The following is a 22555-nucleotide window of genomic DNA, read 5'->3' as shown; positions in this document are numbered from 1 at the left end:
AAGTAACTGGCACTGAAGAGATCAAAGTGACAAATTTGCCACTTGGGAGGCTGTGCCCCTGGCAATGCAATTAATTAATCTGCAGGGCAGAACATCTGTAATAAAAATACTGCCTTTGCATAAAAGCATATATCATCAGCAATGTCCAATCATTTGTTCATTTAAGCTGACCAGATCATTCACTTGGGACAGTTTAACCTTTATGAAAAATACCTTGGCCAGTCTGTGAATATCACACAGCCCACCTCCTGTGCCGGGACCTCGTCACATGCAGCATGACTTGACTGTTCATGCAGGCTGTCAGGTACCCTGAATGTGGGAGGACACGAAACACCAGGAGCTTCTGAGACCAGTGTTGCTTGTTCACACTGGATTCATTTACATACCCAAGACCGATCCTGCAGTGAAGCAAAATTGTTATCATACCTGCCTTCAGAGCTTTTTTTGTCCCTTAGCTCTCCAAGGTATGTTGAATGTGTCTTGTGGCTCTTGGCCCACGAAAATTTCTCCTAACAACCTGCAGGGTCAAGCTGCACCTGCTGTAAGCAGCGGAGTGTGATCCTGGTGCAACATAGTTGCTTCTGTTGTAAACTGTAACCTCGGAGCATAACCCATCTGTACTGGGAGCACAATGCTACAACTTGTATGTTCCGATCCAGGTCCCAGACACTAAGCTGGAGGTGCAACTGCACCAGCTCATCCAGTCGAGGCAGATGAAATGCTGGAGCAAGCTAGACCAGCACAGGGAATACAGCCTAGTAGTCAGAGGGGAATGGGAGTTGTAATCCTGCTCTCACCATGGGCTGACCTTGAGACAGACACTTTTCTGTAGAAGGATGTAATACTTAGCTGCCTACCTCTCAGGGGTGCTAAGAGGCTTAATTAATGTTTGTGTAGTAACTTGGAGATTACCTAATAAAAGGTGTTATATATTTGTGAAGTGTTGTTATGCCGTTTGTCCTAATGTACGTGTGTGGGTTAGCAGGAAGTGGAAGGTCGTGTCATGATGTCATTTGTAATTTCTGACTCAAATCTACATTGACGTCTTTCGAACCCTTCTCCTTCTTCCTGCCTCCTGGAGAACTGTAATTCCTTCCTTTGTAGGACGGCGTGTTTTCTGTGCTTCACAGCTGAGCCAAGACCTAATCTGGGACAAAGACCTTATCAATGAAGAACTGATTGATATTCAGGGCATAGAAGGAAGACTACAAATGGCAGAGCAATAGACATATGCACAATTTATTACACAGTAGAGAATTTGCTGACCTGCTTGTTGTTTTTTTTGCACAAATTGAGAAGATGGGTTGTTTGTCCTATGTTGGGTCTTCTCTGGTCTGGCACAACTGAGAAGAAGGTAGTGCAGGAATCTCAGCTTCGGACGGTTGTGTTTCTGGAAGGTGGTTGATTAGAGCTGAAATGGCAAGCGAGCCAAGAGAGCTCATCTGAGAAAGTCTTTTGAGAAGCTTTGAGCTCCCTCAAGAAAGAATAATTATTTTTCCTCTTAGGCTTAGGGTGGTGGAGAACAGAGTGCCTCCTGGAAGTTGGAGGACAAGGTAAAATGCAGCCTGCTGGAGTAAGTGGTTGTGTTTTCTGTATGGCTGATGACCAGGGAGGGGGGTGCCTGGTTGTTTGATGTGAAAGAGGGAGAAGAAAGGCTAGAACTTGAAGCAGAGAGTAGGACGAGGAAGATGCATTTAGAGAGCACCCAGGCAGCGTGTGAAGCTCTGAAAGGTCAATGCAGTGTGTCTTCTCTTGTATTCAAAGGGCTGCAGGCTCTTCAGCTGTTAAAGTGCTGAAGTGTCTAATGTTAGTGGCCAGGGCTGCAGGGTGGAATAAGCTACTGGGGAAGTTTTGTTTCTGGGGAAACAAAGCTGTTGTGTCATAAATCTAAGTCCTAAAGCATGGAGAACAGGTCTGGCTTTCTTTGGATAAAATCTTAAAGAAATCCTGAGCCCTCTTGCCGCTCTTTCCCCCTTTCATTCTCTCTCATGCCATTTGCATGATCTGCAATATTAGCCAAAGAGTTCCTCCAACTTTTTCTGTGTAATGCTACAAGTTTGTAAGCAAATGGGGTACGTAACTGAGAAGCCCAGCAGCACCGCTCAGGAATGTGAAGTATTTCAAAGTGGCTCTTTCTAGAAGTGAAATGGAATCTTTCTGTGTGGATCACAGCTCCTGCTGCATGGAGAAATTTTCCTTCCTTTCCTTGAACCAGTGGCAGGAGGCCCTGTGGTGGGAGGGGTCCACCTCTCACCTGTCCTATTGCCCTCATTGTACTTTCGTAGCTCTGCACCTCACCTCTGCTTCATTGTGCCACTTTCATTCAAATGATCCTTAACAGCAACCAGTAAAATACCAACTCCTGTATGCTTAGGGTCTTCGGAGAAGGTACGTGCTGTCTTTGGAGTCACAATACAACCCTGTATGCTGCCTCTCTAAACAGCCATAGAAGCAGCTGTGTTTACAGTGTCTTTCTGCCTGACCTCGGGTTTTATTTCCCTTGTGACCATCCCAGATTCACTATTAAGCACTGTTACTCCTGGGACACTTTATGTTCCAGGAGGGACAGGTATAAATTAGAGTCAACTTCATTTCTTCCACTGGAGACATTATCCCTTCAGGGAGAGTGCTCGAGGTGGTAAATAGTGCTTTTCCCAGCATCCCAGGATTGTCTGATTAAATAACAGGAAGGCTGTGTGCAATTTGGTTTCTTGGCCCTGGGATAGCAATGGAGGTGTGAGTGCCAGTTCTCTGCCAGCTCTATCCAGACTTAGGAGGTGGTGATTCAGGAGGAGATCCTGGAAGGAGTAGCCTTGACCCTGGAAGTTTGCTTTACCTGTGAGGTTTCCGGAATGTATTTTGGGAGTGGAATTTCTAATTTGTTGCAAATAATGACATTTCTTCTGAGGCTTGCCCCAGCAAACATAGCCTGTGTTGTGTTGTCGTTGTGCCCTTGGCTCTCCTTAGAGGAACCTCAGTAACAGAACAGGTCAGCACAGAGGGTGCACTTTGGAGTCCCTGATAAGAAACCTTGTCGGGTTTGTTAAGCTTGGGCCCTCTGCAAGAGCTGATGCTGCCAGGAGGCAGCAGTGGCCGGAGCTGGGAGGGAGAAGCAGGGTTTAGCAGGTGGAATGCTCCATGAAAATTGGCACTGCAGGTCCGAGGGAGGGGAAGGAAGGACAGACTGTCACGACCTGTCAGATGTCTAAGGAGTGATAGGGTGATAGGGTTATGAAATTGGGAACATGAGTAGGAGAGGGGCAAGTGGCTACTAGGTAAAGAGGAGGAGAAGGAAGGGACAGGTTGGAAACCATTGGTCCAGTGACCGTAGTGCAGGACAGGAAACCAGTTTCCTTTATCTGCAAATAATAGGCTGTGTGATGTGGACAGACTGGCCTACTTCTCTTTGCCTCAGTGATCCGGTCTGCAACCGAGTGACTTCACCACTTGCCTTCCTGTGTAAGACCTTCCATAGGCTCCCCATGCAGTTTGTTCTTTGACTTCTACCAGCAGCCACTTCCACTCACTTATCACTGAAAGGTTTACGTGCCTTTGCTCACAGACCACACCTGACCGCATGTTTTCTGACAGGTTTGGAATTGGAGATTAGCAAATATAAACATTGACCTTCCTCGAGCTTTCCTCCAAAGAGCTAGGATGTTCAGCTGAGCTGCTGAACCTGACATGCTCCTCTGCCAGCCCTGGCGTGAATGCTCCTTTTTGCCAGTAATGTCAAGTTGCCCGCAGCACTGGCTGGGCATGGCCCACATCTCAGACGGCAGAGAGCTGGGAAGAAGCCAGGTGCTGTTATGAAACAGGTTGGCTGGCAACTGGGATCCTAATGGGAGGAGGACTCAGGGAGCGCAGAAAGGTGCATTGCTTTGGGGGATTAATGCCTGTCCTGGCTGGAGCTGCTCCTCACAACCGTATTTGGATATATGACTTAATCCCGATCGCTACCCAATCTGCCAGTAATAAACACGTAGAAGATTTAATGCATTCCACCCAGGAGAAGAGGGCTCAGCCAAGCAGCTTTTAACCAGGTCACTGATGAGCAATCTTTCCCCTCCCTTTGTGTCATTTTTATTAATCACTTGAAAAATACGTTGAGTAATGATTGCAAGCAACTTGTCAAGCCAATTAAAAACAGAGAAAGGTAGGGAGGTGAAGCTGAAGACAAATGCTGTGCTGGTTTTAAATGAGTGTCTGTAAACCCCACTGACCTGTGAGTAATTACCTCCAAAAAATTGGCAGCTGTGTGTTTCTCAGTGTGAAGGCTTGTTTCTTCTGAATCCACAGGGCAAAACAGTACATTATGGTCTGGAGATGTATCACCAGAGCAGAATCACTTTGAATCTGTCTTGTAGTTGCCCTTAGTCTGGTTTGTCTATTAGCATATAGACTCTTCGGCAAGGGCTTGTCCAAGGTTTTCATGCACTTTGAGCATTGAATAAAAATAATACAGGGCACTTACTAGTAGTGTAGGTAGTTTATGTACCTTGCCTGAACGTAAGTTCCCATAGCTTTATCATCTGTCTGACTGGAAGATAAATTGTCAAATCTTCTTACTCGATGAGGCTGAACAGTGTTGGACTTGGAGGGAGAAAGAGCTGCTACGTAATCTTGCCATTTTTTCGGTTCCGTGTGGCGAGTTTCCATGGGGTAGATTCTCTAGGACTGTTCAGCTAATTCAGCTGTTCTTGTGTTGGGGGTTTTTTTTTTTTGTTTATTTGTAATGTGTCAGATGGATTGTATGTGCCAACAATAAATATTGATACTCTTGTATTTCTTTTACTCTATATCTGTGTTCTGTCTTCTGTGAAATATGCACCAGCACTGTGGGTGCTATGAAACAACATTACTGTTTGGGAGACTGTTGCGTAGTGTGTTAAATCCTGCTCTCCAGGATGTTTCTTCCCATCTGTTCCTGGCTCAAATCCTCTTCTCATCAATTTTAGTTGTTGATTTTAGTTACCATTCATAGATTGAAATGAGATATTATGGAGAGAGATACAAGTATGCCATGCTGCCTTCTCTTGCCACTGCTCTATCAGCTGGGTGGCAATAACAAAAGGCAATTTGTTACACAAATAAGCATTCCTTTGGGATAGTTGAGATCAGCCTTTCTCTAAAACTATTTATGAAACAACTGAAAAAGCGCATGCTTCTCTCTGTCCTGAAAGGAGTAACAGCCCAGGTATGTGGAGGGCTAGCACACTAGCCTGCCACCTCTTCAACATTAGGGTCTTGTGTATCACCTCTAGAAACTCAGGTTGGGGAAGGAGGCAGGGAGCATAAATCAGAGCAGGAGTTTTGTTTTCTGCTGGTGCAAGGGACTTGTCTAAAGCCTCCTGCACTTGCCAAGCAAGAAGTAAAATTAAATCGTGATTTGCCCTCATGAAGTTGTGGGGGGGCTTTTCCTGCTCTGTGTCTCGTAACTCTGTTGCAGCTCTCACACAGTCAAGCCCCCCGGCTTCAAAGTCTCCTTTTTTCCCTTCCCATGCAAGCTGTTCAGTGTTTTTTTCCTGTGGAGAGTAGCTATGTCCCTGAACCCACCTGTGTTTTCTGTCCTCCAGAGTTAATGAGCTCTACGTGGATGACCCAGACAAAGACAGTGGAGGTAAAATAGAAGTGAATCTGAACATCAGTTTGCCAAACCTGCATTGTGAATGTGAGTACCCATTTTCACTTTCCAGTTTTTCTTTGTATTTTAAGTAATATTTGAAATGGGCCCAAACTGGTACAGTGGCCCTTCTTCTGTAACAGGATGGATGGAGATCAAGTAGCTGCAGCCTTTGCCAATACCCCATCGCTTTCTGTTCCAAGCCAGGACATCTGTTTTCTTGGACCCCGTGCTCACTCCGCAGCCCATGTTAGTGGCCGATCTCCCTCGCTGGCTTCTTTCTAAATCTGATTTCCTCTTTTTTATAGCAACCTTTTTGTGTCTGGGAGCAAGAAACCTCCCAAGTTTCATTCATAACTCTGAATGCACCAGCTAGTTGTTGGCTTTTCACAAATCACCTGCCTTGTCTACCTGAAGTTTTTCTTTTTGTGTAACTGAGATTGCAGTCAACTGGCAGGATATGGGAGGTATATTTGTGTCAAATAGGCAGTCTGAAAAGTTTGGTTACAAAGTTCTTTCTGAAGAGCTGGTATAACAATTAATATTTGACAAATGACCTTACTAGCACAGTTCAGTCAAATGTCAAAAAAAGACGTGGATTTTTTCCCAGTAAAAGCAGTGCATGCTCTTACTATGCAACCTTCCTGTTGTTTCTTTTGTTTTTACTTTTTTGTGTCTTCCCCTTCCACCCATGCAGTAGTTGGACTAGACATCCAAGATGAAATGGGAAGGCATGAAGTGGGTCATATTGACAACTCGATGAAGATACCTCTTAATAATGGGGATGGCTGCAGGTTTGAGGGCCATTTCAGCATCAACAAGGTAAGTAGGAATGACAGGGGTTGAGTGTATGGTGACTGGGGAAATGCTAGCAGAAGCCATTTCATGAAGATCTGTGTGTCAGTGTCTCTCCTGTAGAATATACATTCATGTCCCTAATCAGTGGTAAGGCTAAGTCTTACATGGGGAGAGGAAGCTGTGTAGTTAGACCCACAGAGAGTGTGTTAGTTCAGGCTTTTCCTTTGTTTTCAGGAAAAGGTAATTGAGGTATCATTGCTTAACAGCAGAAGGCAGCTCTGTGTTGCAGCCAGTGCTTCTCTTTCAGCGCATCAGCCTAATATTTAGGCGATGTATGAACTCTCTACAAATGCCGAATGGCTTCTATGTTTACTCGTCAGGACTTTTGCACCTCCAAAATGTGACTCATTGTGCAGAGGTCTTTGGCAATGTCTGTATCCAAGTGCTCTTCTGTTCCGAGAGTCACAGAATGACAGGAATGTTCCCTACTAGAGGGTGCCAGCATAACAGAAGTGGTTCCGTGCTGAGATGTTTGGAATACATGCACACAACTTCTGCGCATGCTTTGTCAGGATGCTCTGCTTCTGTCTCAAAGAATGAAAATCCAGGCCTGGAGGAGGCTGCTCTCTGGGATGGGTGTGTTCAGAGTTGAATAATCTTGCTATGTAATGCTGGAGATGACTAGCTGGGGTGGGGGAGGCAGTGGTGGGGCCCACTGATGTCCTAAGAAGGGCACACCCTTTATTCACGCCTCTTCATGTACCACAGGCTACAAAATCCTGATTCCGTCTTTTCCTCCTAGGTCATGTTAAATCGCATCTAAAAATAACAGGCAGAACCTCTTACAGATTTTGTGGCATGGAAAGGATTAGGGACTTAAAAAGAGGACATTTCTTTCCTCATCTCTAAGCCACCAAGATTACTGGCAGCTGATAGTCCACAAAACTGGGAAAGGGCTTCTTGAAAGGTAGTTCTTGTTCTGTTAATTCCCAAAGCACAGAGCTGAATTATTTGGGGGTTTGTCTGCTGGATGTGGTGCATTCTGCTCACCAAAGCAACTCAAAAAGGGGTTGCTGTATATGGCAGTGAGGAGCTCCCTTCACTGCTTAATCTGTGAAACGCCACTAATTGCGTTGTCTCATATAGTGTTTGGGACTGCTGTCAGAGGGAGGGGACCTGACCCAGGACTGTTTGGCTCTGCAAACCTGGACCTCTCATGTATGAGCTGGAAGCCTGCAGTCCCTTGGCAGAAATTGTACAGGCTTCTGTACGAGGTGGTATCTGGAGGGGGCCATGGCCAAGCTTTGAAACTTGACCAAGGATTGCACTTGGGTGTTATTCTCAAACCTGAAGAGGGAGGACAAGGTAACAGTGAGATGATCGTGTGTACTACTTACTGCAGAGTCTGCCATCCTGTTTACCAAGCTTGTGTATGACACAGCTTGTGTCCATACCTGAAAGTGTTCCCAGGAGTGCACTGCTGTTCCTCAAGTCATTTAAATTAGCTTTCCTGAAAGCACATGGAGCTGGCATGTGGCCTCCCGTGGCCCGGCTGGTGAGGTGTCTCTGCAGAGAGCACAATGGGCACCAGTTGTATAACCATCCTCCCACTCTTGTCTTAGTCCATGTCAGATTGCTCCTCAGTGTTGCTTCATTTCCCAACCTTTTCTCAATAGGAAAAAAATTATTGCAATCTTCATAACAGTGATTGAGCTGAATCTGCTGAAAGACTTCACAGAGTAGGGCTAGTGACCTGAAAAGTGTGTGCATGCTAGAGTGATCCCATCAGAATGACACCAGTGCTCATTTTCTGTCTTGGAACTGAGTCCTTAGGTGAAATATCTGTTTTTCAGAACTTTGTATTTCACTCCATTTAAAAAACTAAAACCAGAAAAATCCTGCACTTGGAAGGGCTATTGCCAGGCCTAGAAGCTGAAGATGTAGCTTAGTTTGTATGGGAAGCTCCATTGGTTTTGGTGGGGTTTTTTCCTCTTTGTATGTAAGAATGAGTTTTATATAAAATCTTCTCAAATGTAAGGTTGCTCATGATGAGTACTACAATAAGATATTCACAGCTTTCTTGAGTTGTTCTGCAGCAGTGGGCCCATTTACAAATGTGGGAGTAAAACATTAAGCAACTGTTTGTTGCCTGTCAGAGACATGAATCTTATTTTAATAGGGATGAAAGACATAGCCTTAAGCGTTAGGAATCTCTAAAGTTGGGAGTGATCCACTCATCACCTCCTAGTCAGCAGCAGTAGCGATGTGAGGTTGCCAGGCTCTTGGGCTGCGGGATGTAACTGATCACCACTCTGTATGCAGTGTGGTGGTGTTGGTCAAGTGCAGGAAAGTATTTCAGAGCCTTTCTCTGATGTGCCAGAGGTTGTCCACTGCTAAGTAGATACAGCCTGCCAGGCTGGACAGATCCAGGAATTTCTGCTTAATATCACAGAGCCTAGCAATGCCTTGAGGGATAAAATGTGAAACCCTGTCTTCCTTGTCTTGACTAATTTTAGGTCCCTGGTAACTTTCACGTGTCAACACACAGTGCCACTGCGCAGCCTCAGAATCCTGACATGACTCATGTCATCCACAAGCTCTCATTTGGGGACAAGCTGCAGGTGAGTTCTCTTCCCTGAAAGTTCCCTGGCTCTAGGGGAATGAATGCAGTGAGAGTGGCTTTAACATTAGACACTTCGGTTTTATGGAAGGGCCAGGTACAGTGTGGGGAGGGCATAAGAAAGGACTGCCTGGGTGAGCAAGCCCATCCCTTGCATTCATGCAATGTACACTCAGTCCAAAAAAGTTTGCAAACCATTTACACGCCACCACCTCAGGAAGGAGCAGTGTTCAGTCATAGAGTAACTTTGCTGTTTTTATGTGAAACTGAAAGTGCTTTTGGAAAACTATGTGGCTATCTTCCTGCAGGGAGTAGAAATGAGGATTCATGGATTTGCAAAATCCTGTGTAGTAATGTTTTCCATATTAAGACAGCAAACAAATCTTGACTGCTTCTGCAGAGGAGCTTTGAGTATACTAAGGGAAGATGTGTGCTTGCTGCTGTCTTTACCAAGGCCCTGGTCAAGTTCGTTTTAATTCACTTCACTGTACTTGTATAGCAGACACCGGTTAGTCAAATTTGTTCTATGAAACACAAGTTAGACCTAGAACTGCCAGTTCCCTGCTGGGAAGAAGCTGAATGCTGTACCTGCCCAGTGAATAGAGTTTCACCAGGTGTTGTAAGTTATGTAATAATTCCTGATTTCTCAATAAGGACAGATTACAGAACTTCTTTAGCCTACTTCCAAGGAGCTAGCATCATAGGTGGGAGTTATATATGTGCACGCCCAGTTTGCGACTCACCCTAAACATTGCTTACCCATAGTCTCTCTGTAATCTTCTTTCCTCAGCACAGACGTCTCATTAGTCTGCTTCTTGTACACCCACTTCCAAAATCCTTTTTCATGCTAACAAGTCTAAGCATTGCTTTGTAGTCTTCTGATTCTGCTCCCGGCTTCTTTTAGGAAATATCTTGTGTGGGAACGCTGAAATATTAGCATATAAATAAGCTTGGCTTAATGTCTGTAAAGCACACTGAGATTATGAAAAATACTAGGTAAGTGCTAATAGGGAGTTCTGCAGTTTGCGTGGGAAATCGGTGCTCTAATGTAGTATTCCCATTGTTTTATCATGGAGCCTTTGAGTAATGAAGCTGAAGTGTGAATCAGCATGAATGATATGAGAAGCCTGAACAGCTGGGGGCAAAGGAGCAAGCATCTTCAGTTCTGGTGGTGAGAAACCTGTCTAGCAAACATGTAGTTGGCTCCTGATTTGGACACGTTCTGATTAGTATTTTCAAAGTTCAAGATAACTACTCATGTCCATACACAAGAATGCAGCGTGCAGGTGCTGCTGATCCTGTAGGCAAACATGAGTTCAACAGCACAAATTAAAGGATTTGTTCACTAAACAGGTGCTACCAAGACTCAGCAAGCAGTGTAGAGAGCCAGCAAGTATGGAGAGCTTTAAATCTATCTAGATACACCTTTGAATATTTTGGATTGTCTCCAACTGCTTTGATGTAATATATGCTCATATTTCTTAAAGAGGGTGAGGAGTTCCTCATCCGCTTGTGTCATGTGCTGGGAGTTAGTTCTTTGTAGGTTGTTACCAGCTCTGCCAGAATGATCCACTAAGGTACATGCTGTGTTCTTCAGAAAAACCAGTCTGTTTGAAATAGAGATTTAAATCTCATCTGGCATTGAATGAACTTCAGTTCTTCAACAGCCGTTCATGCACAATAGTGTCAGACTATGTAGATGAGACCAAAATTCAAACAAATGAGGTTCTTGCCTGTCAGATAACCCAGTAAAGAAAGAGATGTGGAAAGTAGGAGATTATATATTTTTAATCATAGAATTCTCTGAGTGCTAAGTCATGGTCTTGAATAATCCTAGTTTTAACCTGGTCAGAGGTGTTGTCTTTCCTTGATAGTTGCAAGGTCGGAAGTTATTTTAGCCTGCTGTTGAACTGTGCCTGAGTTATGTCCAGTTTTTTGTCTTTGCATGTGTTTGTAGAGCGTAAAGCCTAGGGTGTTCAAGGCCCCAACAAACATCTTTTTGAGGTCCGTGTTGCAGGAGGATGAAGTGTTGGCACTGTTAAACCACTGAGTAGCCTCCTGTGCCACTACTCCAAGCACTAGATTTGGCCTTGACAGTGCAGGACAGTCCTGAGAAAGTCTGGCTAAACAGGCTTGCTTAAGTTCTCTGCTGCAAAGCAATTTTGTGGCCAAAAGCTTGCTCCTTGTTGAAGTCCCTCCAGGTACTTAACAAGGTACAAACAAGTATGTTCCCCCAAGGAACACAGCTGTGCGCTTTGTAGAGCAAAGATTAATTAGCAATCTATGTATGGACAGCAAGTATTGTAATGGGAGTCTAGAGTGTTCCACGAGGAAAATCGTGGTAAAACATCAGACTGGGAGTTACAAATGCCACCCATGTTGCATTGACAAGGGAGGTGGATGCACCAGAGGACCTGATGGCACAGAAACAGGCAGTTGTGGAGATGCCTGGTGCCTTTGTCTGTATGGAAGCTCTGTAACTCACAGCTTTGCAAGGTCACTATGTAGAGAGATGCAGAGCAGACAACTTTTGCATATAAACAGAAGTGTAGATGCTGGGAAGCCAAGGACAAGAATGTAAGTTCAAATATATAGGTGCCTCACAGGATAGATACAGTTGTTGGCTGAGTAACCACTCAGATATTTATGGTTAGAGTGTTTGAATTGGACCTTAAAGTCTCTGGCCCAGATATTCTATAAGAGACTTCTCAGCTGTGTCAAGAATGAAACATAATACTGTAGCTCATCCCAGGGATTTCTCTTTCTTTGTATGCTTTTTACAATGAGTAAAGAATACGTACAGTCTGCATGTGTAGTTCGGAAATGATTGCTGTTGTGTGAAATATTTGAAATGCCAGCAGACTGAAAGGCACTATAGAAGGTTCAGCTGTTGCTTTTGCTCTGCGCTTGTTACCAGCACCTTGCCAGTTGAACTTGCTGGTGATTTTGTCTCTCTAGAATTTCCTTTCTCAGGAAGGAAACCGATTCAGTTGCTGCTTCCTCCAAACCATTACCTCCTCTGTAGCATTCAGAATAGGGAAACAGCCATTAGGATGAGACACATACATCCACGTGCTATCAGTTGTGGAGAGGGTCTGGGAAGAAGAATGCGTTGTGCTGTTAGTGAGGTGAAACTCTGTCACACCCACAACCAAATACTTCTTCCAAACTCTTCTTCCCTGTTCTCTGGCTTAAGGTCAGGAATTTCTAGGTTGTGGAGTTATTTGTCCTTTCTGTGTAGCTTGCTGTACATTATGTGAATGATACAACCTCTAATCTACAGATGTTGCTGTGGTGTTTTCCCTGTTTACAGAGTTCACAGATTGAACTCCAGATCATAGTATGTGGAAGGCATGGGATGGAAGTCCTGTTATTCTGGGCAGATACTTGCGTGCCTGGGACATGCAAGGAAAAGTTGAATGGATAGCAGTGTTGGCATGTGTCCTTCCCATCTCCAAGGGCATAGTGTGTGTGGTGTGAAAGCTGGGCTAATGAGGTAAAGATCTACAAGCCCAACTGCTCTGACATGAGCTACCTTTACAGGAGAACTCTTGAGTTTTAACATGAATATGACTCCCATTTACTTCCCTTTCAGCCTGATAAATGAACTTCACAGTTAACTATGCAAAGCTCTTAGGAAATACCTCACAATGAAATTTCACAACTCTACTCTTCCAACTGCAATTCCTTTAGCTTTGGAGTGGTTTTGGAGTTTCATCTTGTAAGATGTTGTGAAATCAACTTTTTTACTTGGAACCAACCTCTGTGGTGATGGTCACTGAAAGATATTTCAAGTCACCTTTTACTGGACTGAGGCTGTCTTTTCGGAAAGGTTGGGTCAGGCTGATCTCCTTGTTACAGCATAGGATAGGGAAGCAAAGGTCAAGAGTACCAAGTCAGAGCATAGTTTCTTCATACGCCTTTTTGCTTTCCAGGTCCATAATGTTCATGGAGCATTCAATGCCTTGGAGGGAGCAGACAAACTCAGCTCAAATCGTACGTATTCTTGCTGATTTCAGGTCTTAGCCACTCTCTGCAGGAGGGAAAATGGGGATATTCATGCAACACCTGGTGTATCCAGAAGTCTTTAATCTGCCTCTTCAACCAAAACAGTCCAGACATTTTTGACAGACATTTCTATTTTCTCCAGTACCATAGAAAAGTCTTAGCTCAAAAGGTCCATTGCAGCCCTTTTGCAACCTGAACATTGTCTCCAGCTCTGGTATGGCCATCTCAGAGTTACTGAGGTTTTTGTCCATATCCTATTCCTATAGCTTCCCTTTGCTGCTCTCATAACCACCAAAACTTTTCCTTGTTCTTGTATTGCAAGTTAGCTCTTACCTTAAGTTCTACCCTGTGTCTGGAAGGATAGACATTTTCATTACCATTCTTTATGATCAGCGACAAAAAAATACATTTCCAGTGCATGCTACTATTCAGTGTAGTTTTTTTCTTCAAGTGTTCAGGCTCCTGCAAGATATCAGTCTTGTCCACTTCTTGGAACAAAGTTTCTATGGCTGTTTTGAAGCTAGACTACTGTGGTTTGTTTGGTTTGGGTTGGGGTTTTATTTTTTTCTCCAGGAGCCTAGTGTCATTATGTTACACTTGGCCGAAGTATCCTGTAGAGAAATCATTTAGAATTCTGTTTTAGAACTGTTTCACCAGCAAAAAAATGGCATAAGCCATTTAAATAATGAAAAAAAGTGATTAATTAGAATTGTTAAGCAGCTGTAGGAGAAGGGAGGAAGAAAGAAGGATGGATGCACAAGGACTGGGACTACACAGGTTGTGATGACTCAGCTTTTTCTGTCAAAAGAAGCTCAGTGAGCTGCAGCTCTAACCTTAGCTAGTTTTTGAACCAGGACAGCTTTTTGTGGTGCTGCTAAGTCTTATCATTTATAGCTGCAAGCAGTTAGGAAAGTTCAAGTGGCCCAAACTCATCTCCATGGGTCGTGGTGCTACAGAAGTCTTAGAATGGTGGGCAGGTTCTGGTGTCGTCCAAATGCCTTACAAAGTTTTGTACAAAGAACGTGAATGTAGGATGCGAAAGTGTCGCTTTGTCACAGAACCTGAGATAAGGAGGAGGGAGATACCTTTTCTGTGACTTACTTATTTTAGTTGATTCCGCACATTCACTTTGAAATGTTATGTAGGCTGTGATTCCTTTCTCTGAATGCTAACTTATACTTTACTTTCCTTTTCTGACTCCAGCTCTTGCATCTCATGATTACATATTGAAGATAGTCCCGACGGTGTACGAAGACATGAGCGGCAAGCAGCGATATTCATACCAATATACTGTAGCAAATAAGGTAAAGAAGCAGGTAGTTCTTAGAGAAGCTCCCCATTGCAGCCCAGTGGATGCATGGAGGATCTTCAGTCATCATTCCTCCTCCCTCTTGCTCCTCTGCTCTGCAGCCATGTACATTTGTTTGTGGGTGAGCAGTAGCCTCTGCTGGGAGAAGGAGGAACTGAAGCTCTTGAGAGTGGGCCTTCCTGTTGCTCCTGGTGCTGGCATTTACCAGGGTTGGGATTGTGAGGGCTTGTCAGAGCAGGGGGTGGTATTGTTTTAATTCTAGAGAAAGTTATTCTTACTCCTGACCTTCTCATATGTCAGTTTAACTGATCTAGATTTCTATAAATTGTGTGGAAGGTTTTTACATGCTGTAGGAGCTCTCGTGATTTGTGTCAAGGTGCATCTGGATGGAAACTGCAATCCACGTGAACATACAAAACAGCACTTACACCTGGTTTTATTAATAAAACAGTCCCAATTGTGATGGGTGAATCAAACAAATATGAGTTTTTTGCTTTTTACAAATGTTGGTTTCAGATATTAAGCCACTGAACCTGCAGCAGCAAATACGTACTGGTTGACTATTTCACAGTGCCTACTTTACTATAGTGGATTATGATAGTTGTTGTAACTTTATAATTCTTAAAGTAATCTACATGAAATGTGAAGATATTTGTATTTTAATAATACAATGTATTTAACTTTGAAAAAAATACCCTATTTGCTTTTTAAGGTAAAAAGCCTCTTTCAATTTAAAATGATTTGCCAGTCAGGTGCTAAGTGAAAGTCCAGAATCTGTTTATAATATCTAATTACTGCTAGTTTGCCATAACTGAAAATCAAGCACACACTCTTGTGGACTGGTTCTCAGATTAACGTTCCTGTCTAGTGACTTCTGGGCTTGCTTGTGGAGTGTGTCCCAATGATTTGGATGTCTCCCTCTATTCAGATTACAATGTATTTGTTCTGCTTAGTGTCACAACTGTTGTTCTGATAAGACTCTTGCGACGCAAGTTCTGAAAGTAATTTGGAAAATAGACAGCAGGAGCTTTTAACACTTGTGGGAGCATGGTTGCAAATGGGGGCATTTGGCCAAGACTGACTCATTAGGGCAGGATTACTGGTGGGGAAAAAGGGAGAGGAAGGAAAAAATGAGGTCAGTTCTATCAGAGCTGAAGTGCAGAGAAACAGTGCTGTCTCTGCATTTTCTTCTCATTAAAAATAAAAATTCTTTTATCATGCTTTAGTCCTTGACTCCCATACTGATCAGTGGGAAACAGAAATCAAAAGCCATTGGAATAGTCTGACACAGATTGACTACTGTGAAGAGACTTAATAGAGTCCGTTCTGTGGACTGTCTGTCTCCTCTCCCCTTTCACCTCCTATACGCTGTTTCCTCACTTCCCCAGATATCCACTGTGCCAAGATAAGCTGCAGAACTTCTGCAATAAAAGCCCTGAAAAAACTATGACTAGCGATATCAGCCACATTCTGCTTCTCTTGTCATTCATGGAAAAATACCTAAATAGAGGGGAATTTGGGATTTGTGTGAGAGTAATGAAGGAGATAGATGCTGTTTCACTAGCTCCCTCTGAGCTCACAGAAAGTTATGGGTTTTGTATCATGCTCATGGGTGTCCTATTGCTTGTCTTCATCTTTCTGAAGTATGTGAGGTTGTCTTTGTCTCTGTGTGAGAAGAATTAAAACAGAAGAGGTCATCTGAGTTGGCAGGCATGTCATAGGGCTAAAGAACGGAAGAGCAACTGGGTAAAAAGGCAGTGTGTGCCATGCCGGTGCTGATGGCTCTCATTAGATTGCTGAGTCCCCAGCCTGCTTTCTTCAGTCGGTCAAGATAAATGTCCTGATCTTTGAAACATGATACATATTTCCATTGAGAGCACAGGCAAAATATTAGCTCAAAAAGATGTGATTTTTGATAATAGGTTGATGTTAGTATCTGTTCTACGTTGGCATTGTACCGTATGTCTTGTTGGGGTGTTGTCCTGTGGCTGATTGATTGCACTGTAACTGTTATTAAAGGAGATTATCACTGGCAATCTGAAGATGTCTCTCCCAAACAAGCTTGGAGTGTTTTTGAACCTTTGCCAATAATTTTCTGTACATAGTTTCATTTTGGCTTTTAGCATGATTTTGAAACATGGTTTAAACATGGCTCTATATGATTCATACTGAGTGGGCAAAGCATTCATAATGTCGGTCCCAGTGTGAAGGGGTCCTCACAGATAGGAGCTGCTGCTTGCTATTCTGAGTGCATGGACAAAAGGGATTTTCAGGTTCTTGCAAGCTAAATTTTGTTTGTTTGATGAATATCCCAGTATATGATTTACATACTGACAGTATGAAAACTTTACCTGCAACCACTTAGAGACTGCTTGTATTTAAATAGAACAGATCTAAACTAGAGAAATCAATGACAACCTTTCTTTTTATTTCTGTAAATTCGAATGAAGGTGAGAGTAAGCACCATCACTCTCTGTACCCAGCTATAGCATTACCAGGCTGTAAATAACTTATTTTCCTATTTGGTAAGGATGAGGGGTGAGCAGTCATACAAGAATTAACTGTTCGCTTCTTTCAGTCTGATCATTAGTACAAAACGGGAGTAGGGGCCAGATCCACAGAAGCAGTTTTATTACAGACACTATCTGGAATAAGATTGCTCACATTTTCTGCCATTTTTTCCCCACTTTCTTTTCTAGGAGTACGTAGCCTACAGTCACACTGGCCGCATTATCCCAGCTATCTGGTTTCGTTACGATTTGAGTCCCATCACAGTGAAATACACAGAGAGGCGACAGCCTTTGTACAGGTTTATCACATCGGTGAGTTACTCTAAACCTCTAATTCTCCCTTCTCCTGCCTACCTTTCATTTCTTTTCTGAGCATTTTTTGTCTAGAGTAATTGAGTTTCTGCTTCAGAGCATTGTGACTTAATTGGAATAAAGCAGTACATCACTGCAATTGTACTGAAGTGTAAGTGAGATAACTGGTAAGCCCAATGCTCTGACAATTTGATTTAATAGCTAGGCACAAGAAGAAAGAAAATTATCCTATTTCAGAGGTGCCAAACTCTGTCTAGTCAGGATGGCCACTATTGCAGCATGTCAGAAACTTGGAAGAAAAGCTAATATGGTATGCAGTAAAGCATGCTGCAATAAACTGACTCTCTAACGTTAAGGTCTAACTTGCAGAAAATGCAGTGCTGTTGTTTTACTCAGTGCTGCTGCCTGGCCTAGTATGAATATGCCAGTTCCAGGTATTTACTCCTGGGTAGAAGTGGAGAAGAGCTGCATTATCCAATTCCAGAGGTGTTTTCCTGATAAGTTATGTTTTGATCTATCCAGATAACATACTGCAGTACTGATCTCAGCATCTGTAACAAAGCTGTACCATCCAAACTGCTAGTTAGGCAGAGTTATTTAAAGATCTTCCAGAACTTTAAAAAATGTGTCCTAAGGGAGTTGGCTTAAAATTTAAGCTGCAGTCTGCTGCGCCAGTGAGGCATGGTAGAATGTGAAGTAGCTGATAAACTGGCTGGAATGAAGACCTCCGATTTTGATTTTTTAACTGTTTGAATATTTTAATTGGAAGTAACATAAACAGTGTGGCTGTGTTGCACTTAAAGATTTTGATTTTTCAGCTTCTGATAAAACCAAGTTCCCTGCACTTAACTTCCGAAATGCTTGTGATCTATAGGATATACAAATACCAAGAGAAAGGGGCTTGAAACAAAATCTAAATGTTGTGGTTTAAGACCTCTTAGCACATCTGTCTAGTTTCAAAACATAATCCTAAAAAAGGTCAATCGGTGTTTTATGACTTGGCATCTCACACTGCCTCTACTTTTGCTAACAATATGCTCTTATACACACAGGTTTCTTCCACATCTAGTTGGGGGTGAGGGTGTGGAGGTGTTTTTGATGGGAAACAGTGTCTGGAAAGGATTGATAGCTGGCATTATTCTTTGTCATGCCCATCGCTAGCATTGATTTACTGCTAATGTGCCATTGTATGCATATAAATAGTATCTTTGTGGAGTTTGATGCTGTGCTTCAGAGTTTACATAAGAAGTCCGGAGTAGAGGCTTTCCTCACTGATTGCCACAATGACCCTTTGGATTTGAGATGGCCACAGCTAGAATTTTGCCCCATCCTGTGTGTAAAGTCAGCCAGGCGCGTACTGGCTGCTAGACTGCTGAAGAGGAGTTTTACAATTGATTTTTGTCTACTTTGTTTGGTCTTATAAATGGCTGTAGTCTCAAGCAGCTCATGTGGGGCCATTCCAACTGAACATCCTTCCTATGGAGATGTGTGGATGACGCTGATATCTGCAGGAGCTGTTGCACAGTACGTCAGGCAGGTGTGCCATACCCTTTTCAGATGTGGCTGACTTAGAGGCAGATTCCTGTTACAGATGCTGTATCATGAGTATCAGTCTAGATCATCTGGCCCTGGTACAGATGACCTGCTTTTGTTCTCATTTAGGCTAGGAATGTTACACAGTAGGGCAGCCTTGGCCATGTATGTGCTACACTTAAAGCTTTACAGCATTCAAAGTGGCATTGAAAAGGTTGGAGGGGGGGAGCAGTGCTGCAGAGGATCAAAACACCTTTTATCCTAGGTTTCCTTGCCCTGTTTTGATGACGTGATCTGTTCCATTGTCCTTTCCATTGCTCTAGCCCCTTCCTGTATCTCCAGCTTGGCCTTTTGCATCACAGTTGCTCTGGAGACCAGTTAGTGATAATCAGCATTGGGCTGAGGTCCAAACAGAGATTGTGCTAGGGCATCTGGAGTCGTTGCCGAATGGGGCTGGCCACAGAAAGCATCAGCTTTTTCTGAGCAGCAGCTGCTTCATTTAAAAACCACAAGAGGGGCTCTAGGGTGGGGGGAATCACCTGCAACTCCTTTCAGGGAGCAGATTGTTTACTAGGGCACCTGTGTGGCTTTCAGTAAATTTAAATGTATCCCGGGGATGGGGGAGGGTCCTGCGGGCTTGAAAGGGACTTCAGCAGTTAGAGATGTAACAGCCTGTGTCTAAGTGTGGCCACCTGTCAGGGGAAACGGTGTCAGTGTTGGAAGGAGGGATACACTCCACACGGGATTGTCCCCCCAGAGTGATCAGATAAGAGAGGGGTGTTGGCTGTTCAGCAGAGAGCCAAAGGAGTCTCATTCTGCTGCTGGGAAGGTTATCTGATGGTCTGTTTGTTATGAGTTTGGCCCCCAAAACTTAGGTGCCAATAAGAGCAGCACTGTAGCATGATAGCAGTGTTCCCAGGTCTTTGGTGTTCCCAATGGACACTCTAACTCATGCCTGCTCCTTGGGTTTTTGTGGTATGAAGAGTTATCCTAATTTTCTCTACCACGTGACAGGTGCTTCCTGTGCAGGGCAAAAGGCAATAGTTTAGCATAGATTTTACTTTAGATATCACACTTCAAAAAATTCAGTACTAAATAAGATTTTGTGTTGTTTGTGGGTCAGTGCTGCCACTGTCACTGTGCTGTGAATATGCCATGCGTCCTGGGGTTAACCACAGTCACCTGGCGCAATGTTAAACACAGTAGTTTTTGCCCGTTAAACCGTACTGCTTAAGATCAAGGCATCTCCCCATAAAGAGAAGCCATTCATGGCCTCGTGGTTGAGGTTATGGAGCAAGGGGGAAAGTTTCACTGCTAGAATTTATGAGTTCCTGTAAGTGGCCAAACTGAAAGAAGGTTTTATCATGAGGTCAGTCTAGGGGCTGGGAAGGGAGAGCAGGCAGAAAACAAGCCAAAGTTCTGGTGAAGCATTCAAAATCCAAAGAAAATTGAATTTTTTTCCTGATATGAAAGGACTCGTCTGCCCTCTAGGTTTGAAAAATTTAAACTGGAAGTAATGGGGGAAAAAACAGTTGCAGGGAGAATTATTTCAGCCATGGGACCTGTTACTGCAGGTATCATAGACTCGATCCCATGGCACTTTTAAAACTAAGACAGTGTTGTTCTACAAGACATGCTGCAGGTCATCCAGAAATCTCTGAGTGGGATTCTGCAGCTTACCGTACTAGATACTACCTGGGTGTCCTACTGGTCCTTAAAAGTAATTTTCAGATTTTAAGACATCCCAGAGGTCCACACTCACATACCTGACACTTGCCTTTCTGTCATTTTCCTTGCAGCCTTGCCTCCTCCCACATTTCCACTCGTGTTTTCCTTTAGACTTCAGCCTGCATCCCAGCCACTAACCTATAATCGTATTCTCTTCAAAACCCTCATGTGTTCCCTGCATTGCATGGTCTCTCACTGCTGGAGTTATTATACTTCTATATTTCTTTCCCTTCTACCTTTAATGATTGGGCTTGAGTCAAACTGTAACCTCATGGAGCCAAACACCAATCATTCCCAGTATAAAACTCCATTAAATATAAATAAGTGCATGATGCCTAACTTCATTCAGTGCTGCTAAGGAGCAACTCTCCATACTTATTAGAACTGTGACGATAGAGAAACACAGCGGTGCAGCTTCTGTGCTGACCTAGAGACCAACCCTGGTGCTGCCTTATTTTTTTGTCACAACGAAACAAGAGGGCTGTGTTCGTGCTGGGAGGCAGACTCCAAGCGAATGCCAGGTGTGTGTGACTCATAAACACTCAGCAGTACAGAGCTGTGCAGATGAATATATATTTTTTTCTATTCCCCACACCCTTGCACTGCTGCACTGAAATCAGATTTTCCTACCATATGATGCAAAATCTTAGTGTTGGACGATTTTTCTGTTGTTTGCGGTGTAACATCTCCTGTCAGCTGAGCTGCTGTGGACTGAAATAACCCAACTCCATTGCGGTCATTTTCCCTGAAAAGTCACCCTGCGTCATGCTCCGAGGGATGGCAAGGAGGGGGGCACAGAGGGCAGGAACTGTACTTGTCCCCTAAAAATACTAACTTTGCCTCAGGCTGGTGCTCTGGTTTTTGAAGCCTTTATCTGCTGGCATGCCAGCTGTCTTGCAAAAGCCATGTTTACTGCAGATCCTCATTTCACCAAGCTCACTAAACACACATATTCCAGTTATAAATAAGCATGTAAATGAGTGGTTTATTTCTTGCTGCCTTCGCACTCACCATTAATGAACTGTTTGTTCTGTTGCCACTGCTAACTCCCTACTGAGCCAAGCACTGCTGCTCTTATGTTACTCTTTCATCTAACTTTGCCCGTGGGGCGTAGTGCTGTGTGGGAGACATGGCATGGTAGGTCTAGTGTGGCACCAGTTCCCTTCAGTGTCAGTTGTATACAGAATCACAGAATGGTGGGGGTTGGAAGGGACCTCTGGAGATCATCTCGTCCAACCCCGCTGCTTGAACAGGGACACCCAGAGCAGGGGGCACGGGAACGCGTCCAGGCGGGGTTTGAATGTCTGCAGGGAAGGAGATTCCACAACCCCTCTGGGCAGCCTGTGCCACTGCTCTGTCACCCTCACAGGAAAGAAGTTTTTTCTCATATTCAGGTGAAACTTCCTGTGTTCCGACCTGTGCCCGTTGCCCCTTGTCCTGTCATTGGGCACCACTGAAAGGAGTCTGGCCCCATCCTCTTGACACCTGCCCTTTAGATATTTATAAGGATCAATAAGATCCCCCCTTAGCCTTCTCTTCTCCAGGCTAAACAAACCCAGGTCTCTCAGCCTTTCCTCATAAGGGAGATGCTCCACTCCCCTGATCATCTTGGTAGCTCTCCACTGGACTGGCTTCAGTAGTTCCCTGTCTTGAACCGGGGAGCCCAGAACTGGACTCAGTGCTCCAGATGTGGCCTCACTAAGGGCAGAGAAGAGGGGAAGGATAACCTCCCTCGACCTGCTTACCACACTCCTTTTAATGCACCCCAGGATACCGTTGGCCTTCTTGGCCCCAAGGGCACTTTGCTGGCTCATGGTCAGCCTGTTGCCCACCAGCACTCCCAGGTCCTTCTCATCAGAGCTGCTTTCCAGTAGTTCAGCTGCCAACCTGTACCAGTGCATGGGGTTGTTGCTCCCCAGGTGCAGGACCTTGCACTTGCTTCTGTTGAATTTCGTGAGGTTCCCCTCAGCCCAGCTCTCCAGGCTCATTGGATGCAGCACAGCCTTCCAGCATATCAGCCACTCCTCCCAGCTTGGTATCATCAGCTAACTTGCTGAGGGACCACTCTGTCCCTTTGTCCAGGTCATTGATGAATCTGTTGAACAGGACTGGAC

At 44.1% G+C, this 22555-nt stretch overlaps 1 protein-coding gene across 1 annotated transcript in view; it reads left to right on the top strand.

The window, feature by feature from the left end:
- ERGIC1 (endoplasmic reticulum-golgi intermediate compartment 1) overlaps positions 1–22555 on the top strand; it is a 65945-nt gene that overhangs the window by 38204 nt on the left and 5186 nt on the right. The window contains exons 4-9 of the mRNA XM_064458717.1: positions 5577–5671; positions 6321–6445; positions 8938–9042; positions 12977–13037; positions 14253–14353; positions 17058–17180. Of these exons, the coding sequence (XP_064314787.1) occupies positions 5577–5671; positions 6321–6445; positions 8938–9042; positions 12977–13037; positions 14253–14353; positions 17058–17180 (610 nt within the window). The remainder of the gene's footprint in view (positions 1–5576; positions 5672–6320; positions 6446–8937; positions 9043–12976; positions 13038–14252; positions 14354–17057; positions 17181–22555) is intronic.

Source organism: Phalacrocorax carbo, chromosome 8, assembly GCF_963921805.1.
Source record: "Phalacrocorax carbo chromosome 8, bPhaCar2.1, whole genome shotgun sequence".
NCBI classification, from domain to species: domain Eukaryota; kingdom Metazoa; phylum Chordata; class Aves; order Suliformes; family Phalacrocoracidae; genus Phalacrocorax; species Phalacrocorax carbo.
This window is presented reverse-complemented; position numbering and strand designations above follow the sequence as displayed.